The 16,856-nt window shown below is 33.5% G+C and overlaps 2 protein-coding genes across 3 annotated transcripts in view; both read right to left on the reverse strand.

Annotated features, from left to right (window-relative positions):
* Positions 1-14,044, reverse strand: part of LOC141811722 (phospholipase D zeta 1) — a 30,566-nt gene extending 16,522 nt beyond the window's left edge. Inside the window, exons 1-13 of one of the 2 annotated variants that reach the window (XM_074699765.1) lie at positions 13,695-14,044; positions 11,629-11,730; positions 11,046-11,167; positions 9,960-10,101; positions 9,350-9,517; positions 9,099-9,272; positions 5,234-5,476; positions 5,024-5,140; positions 3,696-3,835; positions 3,443-3,592; positions 3,167-3,323; positions 2,555-3,082; positions 1,262-1,372 (exon numbers count right to left, since the gene is read on the reverse strand). In XM_074699765.1, coding sequence (XP_074555866.1) covers positions 1,262-1,372; positions 2,555-3,082; positions 3,167-3,323; positions 3,443-3,592; positions 3,696-3,835; positions 5,024-5,140; positions 5,234-5,476; positions 9,099-9,272; positions 9,350-9,517; positions 9,960-10,101; positions 11,046-11,167; positions 11,629-11,730; positions 13,695-13,922 — 2,382 coding nt within the window. In that variant the 5' untranslated portion in view covers positions 13,923-14,044. The remainder of the gene's footprint in view (positions 1-1,261; positions 1,373-2,554; positions 3,083-3,166; positions 3,324-3,442; positions 3,593-3,695; positions 3,836-5,023; positions 5,141-5,233; positions 5,477-9,098; positions 9,273-9,349; positions 9,518-9,959; positions 10,102-11,045; positions 11,168-11,628; positions 11,731-13,694) is intronic. The other variant, XM_074699766.1, reaches the window with a different exon arrangement.
* Positions 14,045-14,713: 669 nt separating this feature from the next.
* Positions 14,714-15,224, reverse strand: LOC141812010 (uncharacterized). The gene is made up of 2 exons (XM_074700101.1): positions 15,183-15,224; positions 14,714-15,113 (listed from the first exon to the last, which is right to left on the reverse strand). Exons 1-2 carry the CDS (start codon positions 15,207-15,209, stop codon positions 14,766-14,768), a joined length of 375 nt encoding a protein of 124 aa, XP_074556202.1. The 5' UTR covers positions 15,210-15,224; the 3' UTR covers positions 14,714-14,765.
* Between the last annotated feature and the right edge of the window lie 1,632 nt (positions 15,225-16,856).

Genomic DNA, 16,856 nt, shown 5'->3' on the forward strand with positions numbered 1-16,856 from the left:
ATGTCCTCAACAAGGTGCTTCCAAGAGTCAGTTTCAATGATTTGAATTCCAAACTTGGTTTGTATAACATATACAACCCAGCATGAGGGGGAGTGTAGAAATAGGAGATTTAGTTTCTGTATTTAGAAAAGATTAAGATTTATTTAGTTTTTTGGTAGTACTGAATTTAGGAAATTACAATCAACTAATTAATTGTCTATCAACTAATTGATTGTCTTCCTAATTTGTAGGAAATTACAATCAACTAATTGATTGTCTATCAAATAATTGATTGTCTTCCAAATTTGTAGATATTTGGTTTCCTAGTTTTAGTAGATGTATACTCTATATATTAGGATGTAAATTTTTTCCTGAAAAAGTAGAGAGAAAGGTGATCATCAATTTCTTCAGATTTCAATCCATGCATAAAACTAATGAACACTTTTTAAGTCTTGTAGACTGCTATGCTAACTATGAAGGACAACTTGCCAAGAAGTCACAAAACTGTAAACAGGTCCACCATGCTGCAGCAGAAATGATTTTTAGTGAGCTTCAACTTCTATCTTAGCTACAACTCTACACAGTTAGGAAAATTCTTGTCCTTTTATGGGGGATAATATACACTTAGAAAGCCACGAGTTCTACTCTGTCCTGTTTATCTTTCCCTCCGTCATGTTTCTTGGTTGTCTTTAACTAACCTTTGTGACCAAGCTATACTGCTATCACAATTTGCTTTATGAATAAATTGCTCATTCAAAAAAAAACACTTCAAGGAGGCTAGTACTTATAAATATTGAATTTTATTGTATTTAACTTCAAATCAACAAATTAGGTTTTAGGGGAAGAGCTGCAGTCAGATTGGGTTTGGATGCAAGCTGTCATGTAAGCATGGTGAGGATCACATAGGTTCAAATCAGGATCAATTTCAATCATTTTGGCCACTTTAGGATTGAAATAAATTTTTATTTGGAAAAATGCAGTTAAGTTGCATTAGGTTAGTGAAATTTTTGAGTGGTTGGGACTCATATATATACTCTCCCTCTTTCTCTCTCTCTATGTAATCCAAAAGGCATGTGAAGTTTTAAGTAGACCTTAGAAGTTACAAGCTACTAAATATGGTAGTCACCTCAAACAATTAGTAGCAAACAATTACGCAGTTCAAAGTTCAAACTACACCATAGTAGCCATTTATGCAGTGAAGTCTTTTTAAAGCCATGGATCTATTGCAAACAATTAGTTGGAAATGTTTAATCAAGATCATTGCCAAACAAAAAATCCCTACCTCAATGTAAATGAAATAATCTGCTTTTTCAATAAGGGATATATAGGCATTGTGAATGCTCTCTTCAGTCTGGCTTGTTCCAGCTGACCATTGACCAACACTTCTAATGATCTGTAACCAATAAAATCAGCAAAAAGTAAGAGAATGACTAAATTCATCAAGTAAACACTCAACAAACATGCCACCAGACACATCCTACATGCCATATATTATATGAGAATGAAAAAAATAAACAAAAATATAATTGTGGGTTCAAACCCACAAAGGTCTTCCATGTGTTTTTTACTTCCAATTCGTATGCTAAGAGTCTAGGACTTTGCAGCACAGTTAAACAAATCTAAGCAGGATAATCACATGATGATCGAAATAGGCATTCTCACAAATGCTAGCTTAACTGTGAAATCTAACTATGTGAGTACATCATGACTTCAGCCTATTCTTAATAACAAATTGAACAAAGAAACTACACCAATATCAAAATGAAGAAGGATATTTTCACATATCCAGAAGGAAGGTGAAGTAATTAGTCTTAGATATCCCTGCTAGCAATTTAAACCTGAAAGTTGGAAGGATCATAAAAGAGAACAAGGTCACAGATTTGCATGTTTGTTATTTCTATGCATTTTCCTCATGTTGATTCCTAACATGTGATAAAGGTTTTCATGATATCAAGCCCTGAAGCTATAATATATTTATGAGACATTTTAAGCAAAAGGTCAAAGGTTGGTACAATTACAATAATGGTCAGACAGTGTTTAACTTCTCGTTCAAGTTACTCAGTGATTAGTTGTGCTATAGATTCTTATTGCTCATCATTCCTCCCTTTATTACAAACATCCTAATTTCAATCACTTCAAAAGGAAATATTAATTTTCCAATGAACAAGCTCACACTTTATAATCTTTTAAATGGTGCAACATTGAGAATCCTAACAAACCATCAACTTATAACTAACCTTATCCAAATACCATAAATTGGCATGAAATGCAAGGGAATTTGTATAGAGAAATTTTCAAACAAATGAGTGAATTGCAATACCTATAGATAGAATGATGGCACTGCAATCGTACAAAACATCTAATTTGGTTCATATCCTAGAGGTCTAGGAAATCAATGTAAGTTGTATTTTGCTTTGACTGAAAAGAGAGATTCCAGATAACAAATTCAAGAAAACAAACTATTTCTCCAAGTAATCTCATTAGAAAAAAATAAAAGTTGAAATCTATGGTTGAGAAAAACTAAGTAATGTATAATGTAGAATAGTCTCTTTCATGCAACTTCAATTACACCAACCTGACAACGACATAGTGTGCGAGGGCCAACTTGTCTAGCTTCATCTGCAGACACAACTTGATCGCCTCTCTCTTGTGTTTCCCACCACTCATCCATATTTTGAGGTGGGGCAATCACATCATAGTGGTTTCCCCTCTCTGCTTGTTGGGGAGATCCAAGATTATCAACAAAACCTTTCAACTGCATGTCTTGAATAGGATGTTCAACTTTGATTCTCCTCAAGGGAAAGGGATGATTCTGGTTGGCTCTATTTCGATTGTCCAAAAGACCACATGAATTGTCCGCCACATATTTTTCTCTTTCCTTTGCGGCTTCTAGCCCATCAGGTTCTTGTGGTAATAGCAGTGGAATATCGTCATATGATGTAGATGAAGGGAATGACCCTGTATTCCTAGCATCTTTGTGATTTTGAACTTGTTCCTTGTTCCGTACATTGACTTCTCCAGCATTTCCCATGTAATGTGGAATAACCATGTGATGTTGAGGCATCAGCAAGGGAATTGCTTGCTCATTTGCAGCTTTATTTCTCTAAAAACAATAACCATTTCCAAGTGGAAAGTCAGAACAGCAAAAGTTGGAAGCAAAAACTTCCTTTAAGTAACATGAAACAACCTTAGCATAATTCCAGCGCTGAACAAAATGCCTTGCAACATCACGGCAAGGTGCCCCCCATAGAGCACACTGGACGTCATGCCAAGGCATTCGAGGATATTTTTCACGATCTAATTCTTCTTTCATAGTATCTTCCCAAGAATTGGGTTCTGATTCCCTAATTGAAAGAGAACATAAAAAAGAAAATTTTCTTTCAAAATGCAGACCATTAATCAATTATCAAATTAAATATATCACAGTGGGCATTATTTAATTTGATTAAGACTAAAAGCATACCGGGGGTTGTAATAGTCCTTTCCAGGCCACATAAGAGGTGGAAAATCACCAACTTTGTGTTCAAAGTTGTCATAGCGTCCAAAACACAAATCAAGCCCTCCAATGAAGCATATTTGATTATCCACAATAACAATTTTCTCATGATGAGACCTATTTTGTAAATGAAGCAGTATATGAGTATAGACACACCACAGAATAAGCAAGACAAAGTTACCCATAATCCAGCAGATAAAATAATTTAAGGATTTCATACCATAAATAAACACCACTTGAAAAATGATCTGGATATCGTAAAACTTTTACATTCTCATGGATGTTCAGTAATCTCCTCTTACTGTATTCACTGTTAATCTTCAAAGCAAGAGCGACTTCTTTGTAGAGAAGAATATGTATCTACATTTTATGAGAGAGAATGTTGTCAATTGCAGGCAAGCTAATCACCCAAGAATAAAGGTTAATTATCTAGAGGTACGACATGCTAATTTTTTTGGACATATATGTTACTTATCTGATCAGATGCCACAACAAACAGATGACTTTTCATTCATTCAAGCAATATATCTGCAATGTGTGTGTGTGTGTGTGTGTGTACGTTCTCATAACTCCCTATCTGAATGAAACATGCCTCCTGCTTCTAAAGATCCATGAAGAAACAATATCCAGACACATGCAAATAAATTAGTTCATTGTGGATATGATACTTCTTCATTTTGTTGGTAGAGTATTTTTGATTGATTACAGAAAAAGCAGCGCAACTTTTACTTAGACTTTTGATTGATATTTTTGATGATGGATATAAAATGAAATAGGTTTAAATGATTTTGATAGTTAGAAACTGATACCTAATTAAATTAAGGATTACAATACAACAACAACAACTAAGCCTTATCCCACTAGATAGAGTCGGCTATTACAATACAAACAATAATCTAGCGAATTTATAATATGATAAGATCAAGCTAACCTCATTAAAGGATATGAGTGAATGAAAAAATGATTTGCTTCATATGATTGTTTTGTGATGAATAAAGAATTCCAGTTAGATACTAATATCATTAAAGTGAGATTCATCCCAACAAACATGGAAATTCTAGTAAAATTACACTGCATATGTACATATGTACTGATAGTTTAAAATCTTGACCAGATATCATACAGAAGCCCATTTTCATGTCCATGCTTTACAGCATTCAAACAAAAACATGAAAATATTTCTTTCTTGTATGTTCAAAATAGGAAAGGTAGGATTGGTTAGCATGCCTTGATATATATTCAGATTACAAGTACAAAAAATATGAAGGGTGAGTTAATTTAACTTGAAGGGTATAAGGTGCCAATAAAATGTAGAAAATAAGCAACAAGAAACAAAATTGAAATGGTTGAGGAAAGAAGACCACAAGACTACAGTTATATCTAATGGAGAACCAAATTCTTAGAACATGGTATACAAACTAGACGTTACCATTTGAAAGTTCAATCAAAGCATCGATTATGGTCTCAACTCTACCATAACAAAATTACTAGAACATTCCAAAAGAAGAAGTTTGAAGATTCTTTTGAAAGAAATGTTTCAGTATGTACCTGAACACCTTGTTTGGCTTTTGCCTCTAACATCGCATCAAGTCGTGAAGATCCATGAACACTAAAAGGTCGTCTTAAGTACAATTCGGGACACAACCACCAACCAGTAATGAATATCTGCATTGGACTTTCATTAATACAGAATTCTGAATTTCAATTAAAAATGCCACCTAATAGTAAATGGCATTAACCTTTATAAATCCTTTGTACCTCTGATTTCGCTTCCTCGATTGAACAAGCAATTGCTTCGAAAGAAGCTTTGCCATCAATGAACCATTGAACATAACTATCATCTTCAGTTAAACCTCTTGGTGGTGCAAATGAACCAAAGCGGTGAGGATAACACCACCCTTCTGGAGGCCTTAACCCAGCATCATTTATTGCAGCAACCCAATCCTTAACTTTTGCATTACTTCTCATCCTTATCCTTACAGTACGATTCCCACAAGATATCTTGTGAAACAAACTTTTATTAGACACGTAGGAATCTTGATATCATCAATAACCAGGATGTCTTCAATTTTTCAGTAAAATGCTAATTGCCTTGTATTACCAGATGACAGTAAGCTACTTGAATCAAATATTTAGCGAATTGGTTAACTCAAATATGTCCACAAAAATTGTTGAATATCTCATGAATATCCTAGCAAGATCAAATTTTCACCAACCATGAAAATAATGAAAAAAAATATCCTCATCAGATTGGATCAGACACAAAAAAGGTGTTCTTCATGTATCATCAAGATAATTATTGTTTAAAATCCTAGTAATATGAGACCTTTAAGGTTGGTTTATTGCAAAAGCTATTCTAGGAGGATGAGAGTGAAACTGTTTCACCAAAATTCCTTACTGTATTTTTCACATTGAGAAATTTGAAGAGGCTTATAGCTTTTCTCTTTTCCTTGATAGCAACCAACATTGAATACCAAAACACATCAAGCATGTTTAACAGTAACAGTCTAGTAGCACAAAGAAACCCTTGCTCATGAAACCATATCTTATATGCTAGACTATCCAAAACAGTCAAGGCTATTTTTAACCTCAAACTGAGAATTTTCATATTTTAATAGAAAAGTATGACAATTGATTTTTTTTTTGCTGATCAGTTACATAAAAAAACTCATTCTTCTTACATGATTATTTTTTTAAAAAAATATTAAGATTGAGATCAACATTGAAGATGCCATTGCAATTACTCCATTGAACATCATTATCACCACTACCATCAAGCCAAGTACAATTCAAATTTAAGGTCAGCTATATGGATCTTTTCTCTTTGCTGCATTGTAATCGCTAGCATTATTCAAATTAATAAAGTTATTTGCATTATATTAAATAGACCTATCTTTGGTATTCCTCTACTCCTTGCAACTTCTAGTCTAATCGATTCTACTTGTCTAGTTTAGACTATGGTCGTTTTGAAAAATGTAAATCTCATGTTGACCAACTTATATATAGACTTATAAGCTATGACCAAAGAGTTGACCTCTTATATTTGTGATATTTATGCCAATTAGAATTTTTAGCTTGCTTCATAATGAATAACAAAATACATTGTGCGATGTGTAATCCAAATGTTAAGTGTTTGTCAAGGTAAGAATTTCTTTAGTGCTCTTTCATAAATTAAAACTAAAGTTAATGCTTCATGCTAATTATTATGAAATAAACCATTAAACATTAGTCATTTTAAAATCTCTTTCCCCTTTCATGTCCTCCACGTGGCATCTCAACTTCTGAATTTCAACATAAGTTAGAATTTAGTTAAATAATTTAAGTTTGAAGTTATCTTCAAGGACATTTACAATTTTACAAAAATAATGTTCCATGTGCATCTAGATTTAGGCCCATCAAGTACCATAAAATTAAAATATTAAATTAAAAGCATACTAATCTACATCCAATTGTAAAATTGAGAGACTCACTTGAATACTGTATTCTTAGGAGATTCAGATTCATCCCTAGATCCACACCAAGCATTATTCTCCTTAAATTAATCAATCATAAACTAAAGAGTTAGATTATTCTTACTCTTATCCTCCATCAATTTTAGCAATTTATGATTTATTAAAAAAAAATCAAAAGGAAGAAGTTCTCATCATGAGACTATTATGTAATTGTTAGTACTTTTTATTTTATTTTCATTTTATCAGTGTTTTAAAAAATTATTTGAACACTTATTTATAAATAGGATCATTGAATTTTTCATAATATGTCTAAATGAGTTATGAGGAGTTATATAAAGTATTGTTCTTCACAAGAATAGAATAGTGAAATTTCCTATCTACCAAAGTTATATAATACAAACAATTCTTATACGAAAAAAGATTAACAATACTATAATGTAAGAAAAATCTATTTTATCAGCATGTGTTTATGCAGTTTTAAAAAAAAATTAAATTTGTTCCAAAACTAAATGTTTTTGCTGATTAAAATATGATTTTATTTAATTTTATATTTAATATATAATGAAATGTGCAAGCCAACTTGTTTTCTCTTATTTTCTCTCGTCACAACAATATTAATTTTTTGGTATATGTTGTATCCTAGCATTCACATTTTAATGTATAGAATGGGCTCACAAAATTTTCCTTTTTAGCCAAGGGACATGACTCAAGAAGCTTCTATTTTCAACCACCACCATTTTATCTCATTAATCATATCTTCATTAGTATCTCTTTACCAAAGAATAGATCTAAATAACTCAAAATCTTATAGGAATTTAATGTGCATTCATCTTTATTATTTCCTCGATTCTTTTTCTAGATATTGAAACTACATTTTATATATGCAATTTTACTCATCTTAATATATTCAATTTCAACTTTTCCACAATCCAAGGCTCAAGTTTAATCTATCTACACTCATGAAATAGAATAATATCATCTATGAATAACATACATCGACAAGGTTTATCTTGAATAAACTCAGTGAGTTAATATAGTAGTCATGTAGAATGATAGTGATTTAGAGTTGATTCTTGATGGAAAATCATTTGTCACACTATCATTGGCTCTAATACTACTAAGTAAATTATCATATAGTTCTTTGTGAAAAGGATAGTCCGGTGCATGAAACTCCTACCAGTGCGGGGGAAGGGTCGGACTACAGTGAATTTATAATACGCAGTTTTATCTTGCATTGCAAGAGGTTGTTTTCACAATTCGAACCCGTGATCTCAAGGTCACATGGCAGTAACTTTACCATTTCGTCAAGGCCTTCAATATATGTCCTTTATGCCATTGTATAAATCCATTTGACATGGAATTCTTTAAAAAATAGAAGAAAAAAAATCAGAAAGATAATATACTGATATGGAAAGCATGTTATGAAAGCAAATGTCATTCTTTCTTCCTCCTGTTCAAAGTATTGTTGGCAATGGGATCACTCCTAACATCTGGCTACTCAAGATGGAAATAAAACACTAAAACCAAAAGATTAAACAAGTACAAAAATTTCTATCAGATCTTTTAAAATGATCTGGATGATCTTGAAATTTATTGAACAATATAAATTCATCTGATCTCAAACTGTCTTATCATTTTTGTCAATAATTTGGAGACTGCCTATGAGAGAATGGATGGCATGAAATAAACAACCAAAGTAGTATGCATAATACTGATGCACCTTGAAAACACAGATTTTAGAACTTATCTAGTTAGTGTACGTCCCAATTCCAGATGAATAGTTATAAATAACTTTTGCCAGAGTTACTATTCCTATTCTTTCCCTTCCATTCCCTTTTTTTATTCTAGGTCGTCAAACAAAGGCTGAAAGATTCAGACCTACATAGAAAAAGCTGGAAAGGATGATGAATTCATATAAATCGTATAGGAGTTATTCAGATCATCCACATCACAACAAACATACAAGTGAATGGATTCCTAAGTTGAAAATTTCCTGTTATTGTTGCTCAATTGGACCAGAAAGCTAACTCAATAATGCAATCATAACTAGCATGCAATACATTGAACTTGAACAGGTTGCCTTGGTTGGTAAAAGTAGACACCAGACGAGCAGTTTGACAGGAAAACAAGGAATGAGAAACGAACTGAAATAAAATTAAGGGCTCACATACTTGAAAGCCAAAGCGTAGAGGATTGCGTTCCTTTGTCTCTTTTGCTAAAAGAACACGACCTTCCCCATTTCCATCTGAAGAAGGAAGTACATCAAAAATAATAATGTCCAAAAGATTTGTGTCAAAAGGATCTTCCAGCAAAGCCAAGAATCCTGGTTTCAGTACAGCCCAGACCTACAGAGATGTTAGGTTTCACATTTTGGGCACATGATTTAAAATGTTACAATCCTTAACTTGATTACAATAGATACCTTCTGCCAACTTCCATTACAAAAACTAAACAAGTGACCAGAACAACATTTTCCATCATCATCATTTTGAATCTTTGGCAAATGTCTCACCATAACATAATCTTCTTTTAGCTTGGGTCCATACTCAGGCAAAAATGATAGCCTTGAGACCTCTAAAAACCTACAAACCTGCAAAATATGTTCAATTGCTACATAAGAAAGAAACAACGAACACCAAAATATATTGCAACTTGATAAGATAAAGAGAATCAAATGTGCTTCAAAACAATGAAAGATAAAGAGAATAGCCTTGAAGGCACTCCTATCAAAGTAAAATATTTTCAATATATAATTTAATGATCACAAGAAAATCCAAATTGATGTATCAACCCTAGGAAATGCTTAATATTAATCAATCTAACAGACAAACAAGTAACTGGAAAAACTGAGCAGCAAGTATGCAAAATCTAGAAGTTCATGAATTATCCATCATAACATCATATTTATAAACAAAATATTTTTCCTTAGATCTTTTCCAATTTCAATATATGCTTGACTCATTCACACCATCTGCATAATTTGCTTTTATGTTGTTATAGACATTTAGGGGTACTCAGACTCAGTTAAGTACCTCTTCAGAATTCACAATATCCAAGTTCCCCAAAAAATGATTCAAATAACCTCGCATAGCCACTTTTGCCCTGTCAGAAATGGAATGTTGTCTCCCTAGTGCAGGCCGAATAATTGGAAATGCAGCGCTAGAGGGCACATCTCTGTAGGAAATAATGTGTAAGAATAGTATTGAGGCCCATTTGGGCCCAACAAAGTGAAATTTTCTAGTTTGCAAGAACTTAAGAAAAAGAATATCATACATAGCACTATTAACCAAAGTATAATTCAGCTGAACAATGGAGAGCAAGTCATGAGAGTTATATGAACATAAAAATGAATTTTTGCATTTCAAGTTTGGTGAGATGAGGAACAGATAAGCATTCTTACATCTATAATTATCAATCGAAAAGAAAAATTCTCAAGACCTAGTAATATGTTATGCCAAATAAGGCAAATCAACCAGTTCATGCTCGCCCATACCTACTTGTACTATTGTACGATGGCTTGGTATGGTATGATAAGGTGAAGTAGCAGTACCAAATTTGCCCGACCAAGAAGTATTAGTACTGGACCAAGATCTTAAACCATGTTAAGTACAACTAAATAACATCATGTTTTAATGCTCTAAAATGTACTATCTCAAATATCATTTTAATCCAATATTCCAATGACCATCAATTATATCAGTTCACATCTTTATATTTAATAAAGATGTTCACGCAAGAATCCAAGCATATTTATCACCTTGACAACCAACATATCATGAATGTTTTTTTATATCCTAGACATTATTAAAGATAGTCAACCAGATAGAGCCTTGAACAATGCTTTTAGTATCTGATATACTATTTCGATCATCTGTTAGCTAGTCTCAAACAAACAGGGTAAGATTGCATGTTCTAGCAAAATTCATAAAAGAAAAAGGTTCAACATAACCAATATTTATTCTGGTCACTCCACAGATGTCAGGAAGGAAAGTTAAATTTTTTTTAGGGATACAAAATTATTTGAATAAACAACCATAACAACTTATCTCTTAATTATCTTAGCATTCTCATTCAACAAAGTATTAGTAAGGACTAAGATTGGGAATGCCAATAATCACCTTTTCCGTGCTGATAAAGTCTCCTCTTGCAGTAAAGGAACAGGCTCATCATCTGCTTCATCATCAACTTGCATAACAGTTGTATGATCCCCTATACCAAGATTTTGAAGCCATTCTTTAACCTTCATTATAAAAAAGATAAATCATATCAAATTTCATTTGAAATTAAACACAGGTGCATTCTGGTGTCCAGATATTTGAGTCATTTAGCAGAAAAAGGAATAAAAACAGAAATGAGAAATAGAACTTTGTGGAACATCTTAAAATAATGAGAAAAAAGACACATATAATGTAAGCACAACTAAATTGGTAATCTTGCCCCTTCTATGAAATAATATAAGATGGTTCATCAGCATAAAAAATAAAAATAATGAAACTTAAAGGAAAGAGTAATAAGGAAACTATATCAAGATAGAGTCAAGCACATAAATAGTTTGGGAACCGCCAAACTTGCAAAATTTTACTTTTGAACTCCAATAAGGAAAAAACCAAAATAGTAGCAATGAAAACTAATAATGTGGAAACAATGAGACAAAACAACAAGCATACATGACTGCGAAAAAGGTTAAATAAATAGATTCACCTGTTCCTGCTTCTCATGAAATTCCTCAATAAAAGCACGCTTTTTCAAAGTAAGATGTAGATATAGAACATGTGAAGCTTTCTTTATTAAGCGCCATTTGAACTGCTTAACAAATTACAGAAGTTAATACTTGACAAATATAATAGATGATCATTTACATTCAATTATTCACAATAGCATGATAAACTGATAAAGTAACATAGATAACACCTAGATATTTGAAAACCATCATTGCAAAAAAGTAGGCAATCAAATCTTCAAATTCCAACAGTTGCATATTATGGGTTTTGATGAGCAAAACAAATATAAAACAACAAAATGAGCGTATTTGTGGAATCCAAAGTATTTTATTTGCAGGACTATAAATGGAACTATTATGGAATATGGAGTTCAGTTTCTTGAGAATGATATGTATAAAAAAGCTTCAAGCCAATGCCAATTAATAATTCAGAAAACAAAAGCAGTATAAAAGAAAGACAAAACAATGAAACAAATGAAGACACAAGACTTATTATTTTAATGTTGTCCAACTGGAGACAAAGTACAATAAAGGGCAGCCCGGTGCACAAAAAATTTTAAATTAATAGGACCAAAAAAATTTAAATTAATAGGACCAAAAAAATTAAAATTAAAGTTCATTCAACTAGAATATCACTAGTGACATAAAGATTCATATAGCTAACCGAAAATAATTGGAAGTAACATTAGTTGATGGTAACGATAGTATTCAATTGGCGAACAAGGTAAATGAAGCATTAGATATATTGATTTTTATTTCATCAATGTGTATTTTGGTGCTTTAAGAATCATAGGCTAATATCAATGAAGAATATCCAACTAATATGAAATCAAGGTAATCCAGATGGTAGGAAAAAAGCAAAAGGTGTAAATTTGATTCTTTAGTAGTTATGTATTACAGCTAGGCATACAAGTGCTCCACACAAAAGGTGTGACAAAACCTACATGACAGTATTCCAAATTTTCCAGTCCCAGATTTGAATTTAACATGAACTTGATCAAATTAAGTAACTTGGACTACAAGGGATCAAAGGTATTCCAGTGATAACAGTGAGAAACAAGTGAAGTCAAAGGAAATTCTCACTCCCCCCTATAATTGCTAGTTTTTGAAGTTTTCCACTCTGAAGTTCTAAAAGTTCCACTTGTGCCCAAACAGGTTGCAAATTTTTGCCACTGTATTCACCAAGCCAGAATCATCAGGGTTATCTGTAGTCAGCACTCTAAAAACCTATGCGAAATGTGAAAGGAAAAAAGTAACACTTGCTTATTCTTGGCAGAATAAACACCTTTCAGGTATGGCTGTGTGTGCATGAATCCTAATGGATCAAATGTAGGGAAATAATGACAAGGGTTGGTAAACATTATGGTGAACGCTTCACTTTTATAACTTTGAGAGACCAATTGTAGAAAAGGGGGAAACATAGGGGGGGTGGGGGAGTTAACACTTTTCCCGAAATATCTATGCAGCCAAATAATGTTGGAGGATTAAGCATAGCATCCATGAGAAGAAACAAAATCCTCGATCAATTTAATAGTGTAACAAAATGGGGTTAAACAATCAGTAGAGAGATAAATGCATAGACTATGCTTCCCGCTCTAATGAAAGATACTAAACAAGCCCTATCTTTCCTTGAAGAAAATGCATATTCGGATATTTCAACAGTAAATCAAACATGCAGAAACTTTTGTTTCTTCGAACACTAAACGTATATTCAAAGATCCCCAAGCACTTTTCTCTTTTCACGTCGTATCACAATCAAAGAAAAAAATCACACGACTACGCAAATTCGAAGTATGGATACCATGAGTCCACCAGAACACATCTGATTGACAATTTTAACATCAATCTAGGAAAGGAGAATACGGAAAACCAAAGACCCCGCAATTTTGAATCGTGAAATATCATCTACCCAAATGGCTAGCCACAAATCATCGATTATACAACAATTCACACCTGCAAATAAAAAATCTAGCAAGTCCTCTTTTCTTTTATAGTAACATCCGAATCAGGGGAGAAAAGGGTGAAGCAATACGACGTAGAGAGGCACCTGCTTGTAATGGAAGTCGATGGTGTAAGTGAGGAGCATCGGGCTGATGTCGCCGGCATCGGGTCGGGACACGGAGACGATCTCCGCCACAGGCAATTCGTCGAAGATCCGCGGCTGATCCAGCAGCCGAGACGAATGCGACGGCGTCGGCGACGGCAACGCCGACGGCTCCGACTGCATCTTCACGTAGCGGTGGCCTGCATCTTCACGCAGCGGATCCGAAGACATCCTCGCAGTTCAGGCGACGGATCGGGCGATTCCTCCTCGCCGGGCCGGCGCGACAAACAAGGGCTTTCTCCCACAAAATGCGTGATCGTTTCCGATCTCGCTTCCTCTTTTCTCCGCTTGCTTATTAAATCGTTCACTAATTAATTAACCTCGTGGACTCGAAATGGCGTGGGCCGTTCGGCTTCGGATCTACGGAAGCCTCGTGGCTTCACATGTGATATCGTGATGCGAGCGAAGAGAAAGAGAAATTTGACGGGAGGAGGCGGGTTGACTGGAACGGAGATTAATGAAAGGGGTGGGTTGACTAAAAAATATTCACAAAATTGTGGTAAAAGTTTTTTGGAACAAATAAATTATCCTATTATTGTAAAATATATTATATATATTAAATACTTTTTTAAAGATAATTTTAAATAATTACGCATCAAACAATCAACTAAATAGTGAAGTCGCAAAGCATTTTAACCCCTAAAAGTGGAAAAGACATGCGTGGCGCACGTTAGCATGGAGAAACAGTTTGAATCCTAATTTTGACATCAAAATTCGCGTTTTGAAGCACCAGCACCAGCTTGCACTTGTTTCCACGCATTGTAGAACAAATTTAGGGTTCTTCATCGAGAACGAAGAGCATCGATGCCAGGAAACCTGCTTCGTCGAAAGCAAGCCTTTTTCCCAGTCCACGCCTTCACCTTTTCGGCTTTTCCTTCTCGTTTTACTTAAAAAATAATAATAATCGAATCTTGGACAGGAGAAATCTAACGAACACATTGAATGGAACGATTCCACCGGGAAAAAAAAGTTTTTCGATAATTCGAGAGAAGAGAGAGACGAAGGATCTCCGGTTTAGGTAACGATGTAGATGGGCGGCGCCCGGTGGCCTCCGCCGGGGTCACTAAGGCTCCGGTAGGCCATCCCCACTGCCGCCTCGACCCCGACCTCCGCGGCCGCCAGCAGCAGCGCAGCCTTCGGCCGCCTCGCGCCGCGGCCTCCGCTCTCGGTGGCGTACACGGGCGGTAGCTGCGTGTGGGAGCGCCACTGCTCGTCGGACGTGCCGCCGCCGCCGGCTTCGTTGCTCTGCTTCCAGAAGAGCAGGGCGGACTTCCACCACCCCTCCCGGCGGCGCTTCTTGGCCCTGGCGTCGTCCTTGAACAGCGGCTTCTTCAGCTTGCAGCGGAGCGAATCCAGCGGCCTCTGCACAGCAAAGACGCGAGATCAACTCAAGCGCAGAGAACACACGCGAAGCGGGAACTGGACTCGTACCTGGAAGTAGTGGTTTGCCGCCGCCATGATCGGAAAAATCGGATCTTTGCTCGTGGTCTGATCGGGATTAGGGAGGCGAAGATGAAGCTTCTGTAGCCGAAGCTTGATTTGGCTCTTCGAGATCATAACGTTGCAATCACATGGCGGAGACGACACAGGGGAATGGATTTGATTAACTGCAGGTCCAATAAATTGGAGGGTAGATCGCGACCCGTATAGTCTCGTTGTCAGGGCGGCTCCTGACAGATATAAGAATCCAACGCCGCTGCTGAACAAAATTGTCCCTGTAGATCCACAGCAAATGAGATCTATTTAATGGATGTAATTAGATTGAGAATCTCAAGAGACCAACATTTCTATCTAAATCTTCAAAAGATGTATAATACTACAAGTGCACATAATCACATTAAAATATTTTTTTTATTTGGACTTGTGATTTTTTTTTTATAATTTAAGTTTAGGAATTTTTATAAACAGATTCATGGGCTGTCCGAATAAATCGAGATGATTCAGGGCTCCGCAGTCAATATTTTAAAAATGTCTCTTTAAAAGAAAATTAATCCACATCGTAATTAAAAATCGATCAATGGATACTTAATTAATTATGGAATAATCTCAAGAACCAACGACTTATGAGTTTGCACGTACGGTCAATAACATTATCATGCTTATCACCTTAAGGGTGTGTTTGGTTCAAGTTATGATATATAACCTTGGTTATGTGATTACCAGGTAATCACATAACCAAGGTTATGGGACATAAAACATAACCTAATGTTGTTTGGTTTACTTTATTTATTTGGAGGGAATAAAACATAACCAGTTTTATATTTACTATATTACCCTTCATTTAATTATATTTTAATATAATTCATTAAATTAATAAGTATAATTTGTTAATTTTATTTTAATAAAATAATTCATTAAAAATAATTATTTTAATAAAAAATTCATTAAAATAATAAATATAATTTGTTAATTTTATTTTTTAAATTTTAAAATAAATTTATATATATTAATAAAATAATTTATTAAAATAAAATAATTCATTAAATTAATAAATATAATTCCTTAATTTTATATTTTTAAATTTAAAATAAATTTATATTTCTTTTAATAAAATAATTTATTAAAATGATTATTTTAATAAAATAATTTATTAAATTAATAAAGATAATATGATAATTTTATTTTAATAAAATAATTCATTAAAATTAATTATTTTAATAAAATAATTTATTAAATTAATAAATATAATTTGTTAATTTTATTTTTTTAAAATTTAAAAAATATATATTTTTTAAATAAAATAATTCATTAAAATAATTATTTTAATAAAATAATTTATTAAATTAATAAATATAATCCATTAATTTTATTTTTTTAAATTTTAAAATAAATTTATTTTTTAATTTATAAATATTTAAATTAAAATTTATTGAATTAATTAATTTAATTTTAATTAGATTTGGTAGTACATTTTAATTAATTTAATTTTAAAATCGGAGGGTAATCATGGAAAAAATTTCGTTAACCTCCGGAATCGTAGAAAACCTTAGGCTGCCAAGGTAATCACATAACCGGGTTATCATAACTTGAACCAAACAAGGTTATCAATGATAACCTTGGACAGATAACCAAGGTAATCATAGATTACCCCCAACCAAACACCCC

The sequence above is a fragment of the Curcuma longa genome, chromosome 17 (genome assembly GCF_044706935.1).
Source record: "Curcuma longa cultivar G26 ecotype Majalengka, Jawa Barat chromosome 17, ITB_CL_G26_1.1, whole genome shotgun sequence".
In the NCBI taxonomy this organism is placed as follows: domain Eukaryota; kingdom Viridiplantae; phylum Streptophyta; class Magnoliopsida; order Zingiberales; family Zingiberaceae; genus Curcuma; species Curcuma longa.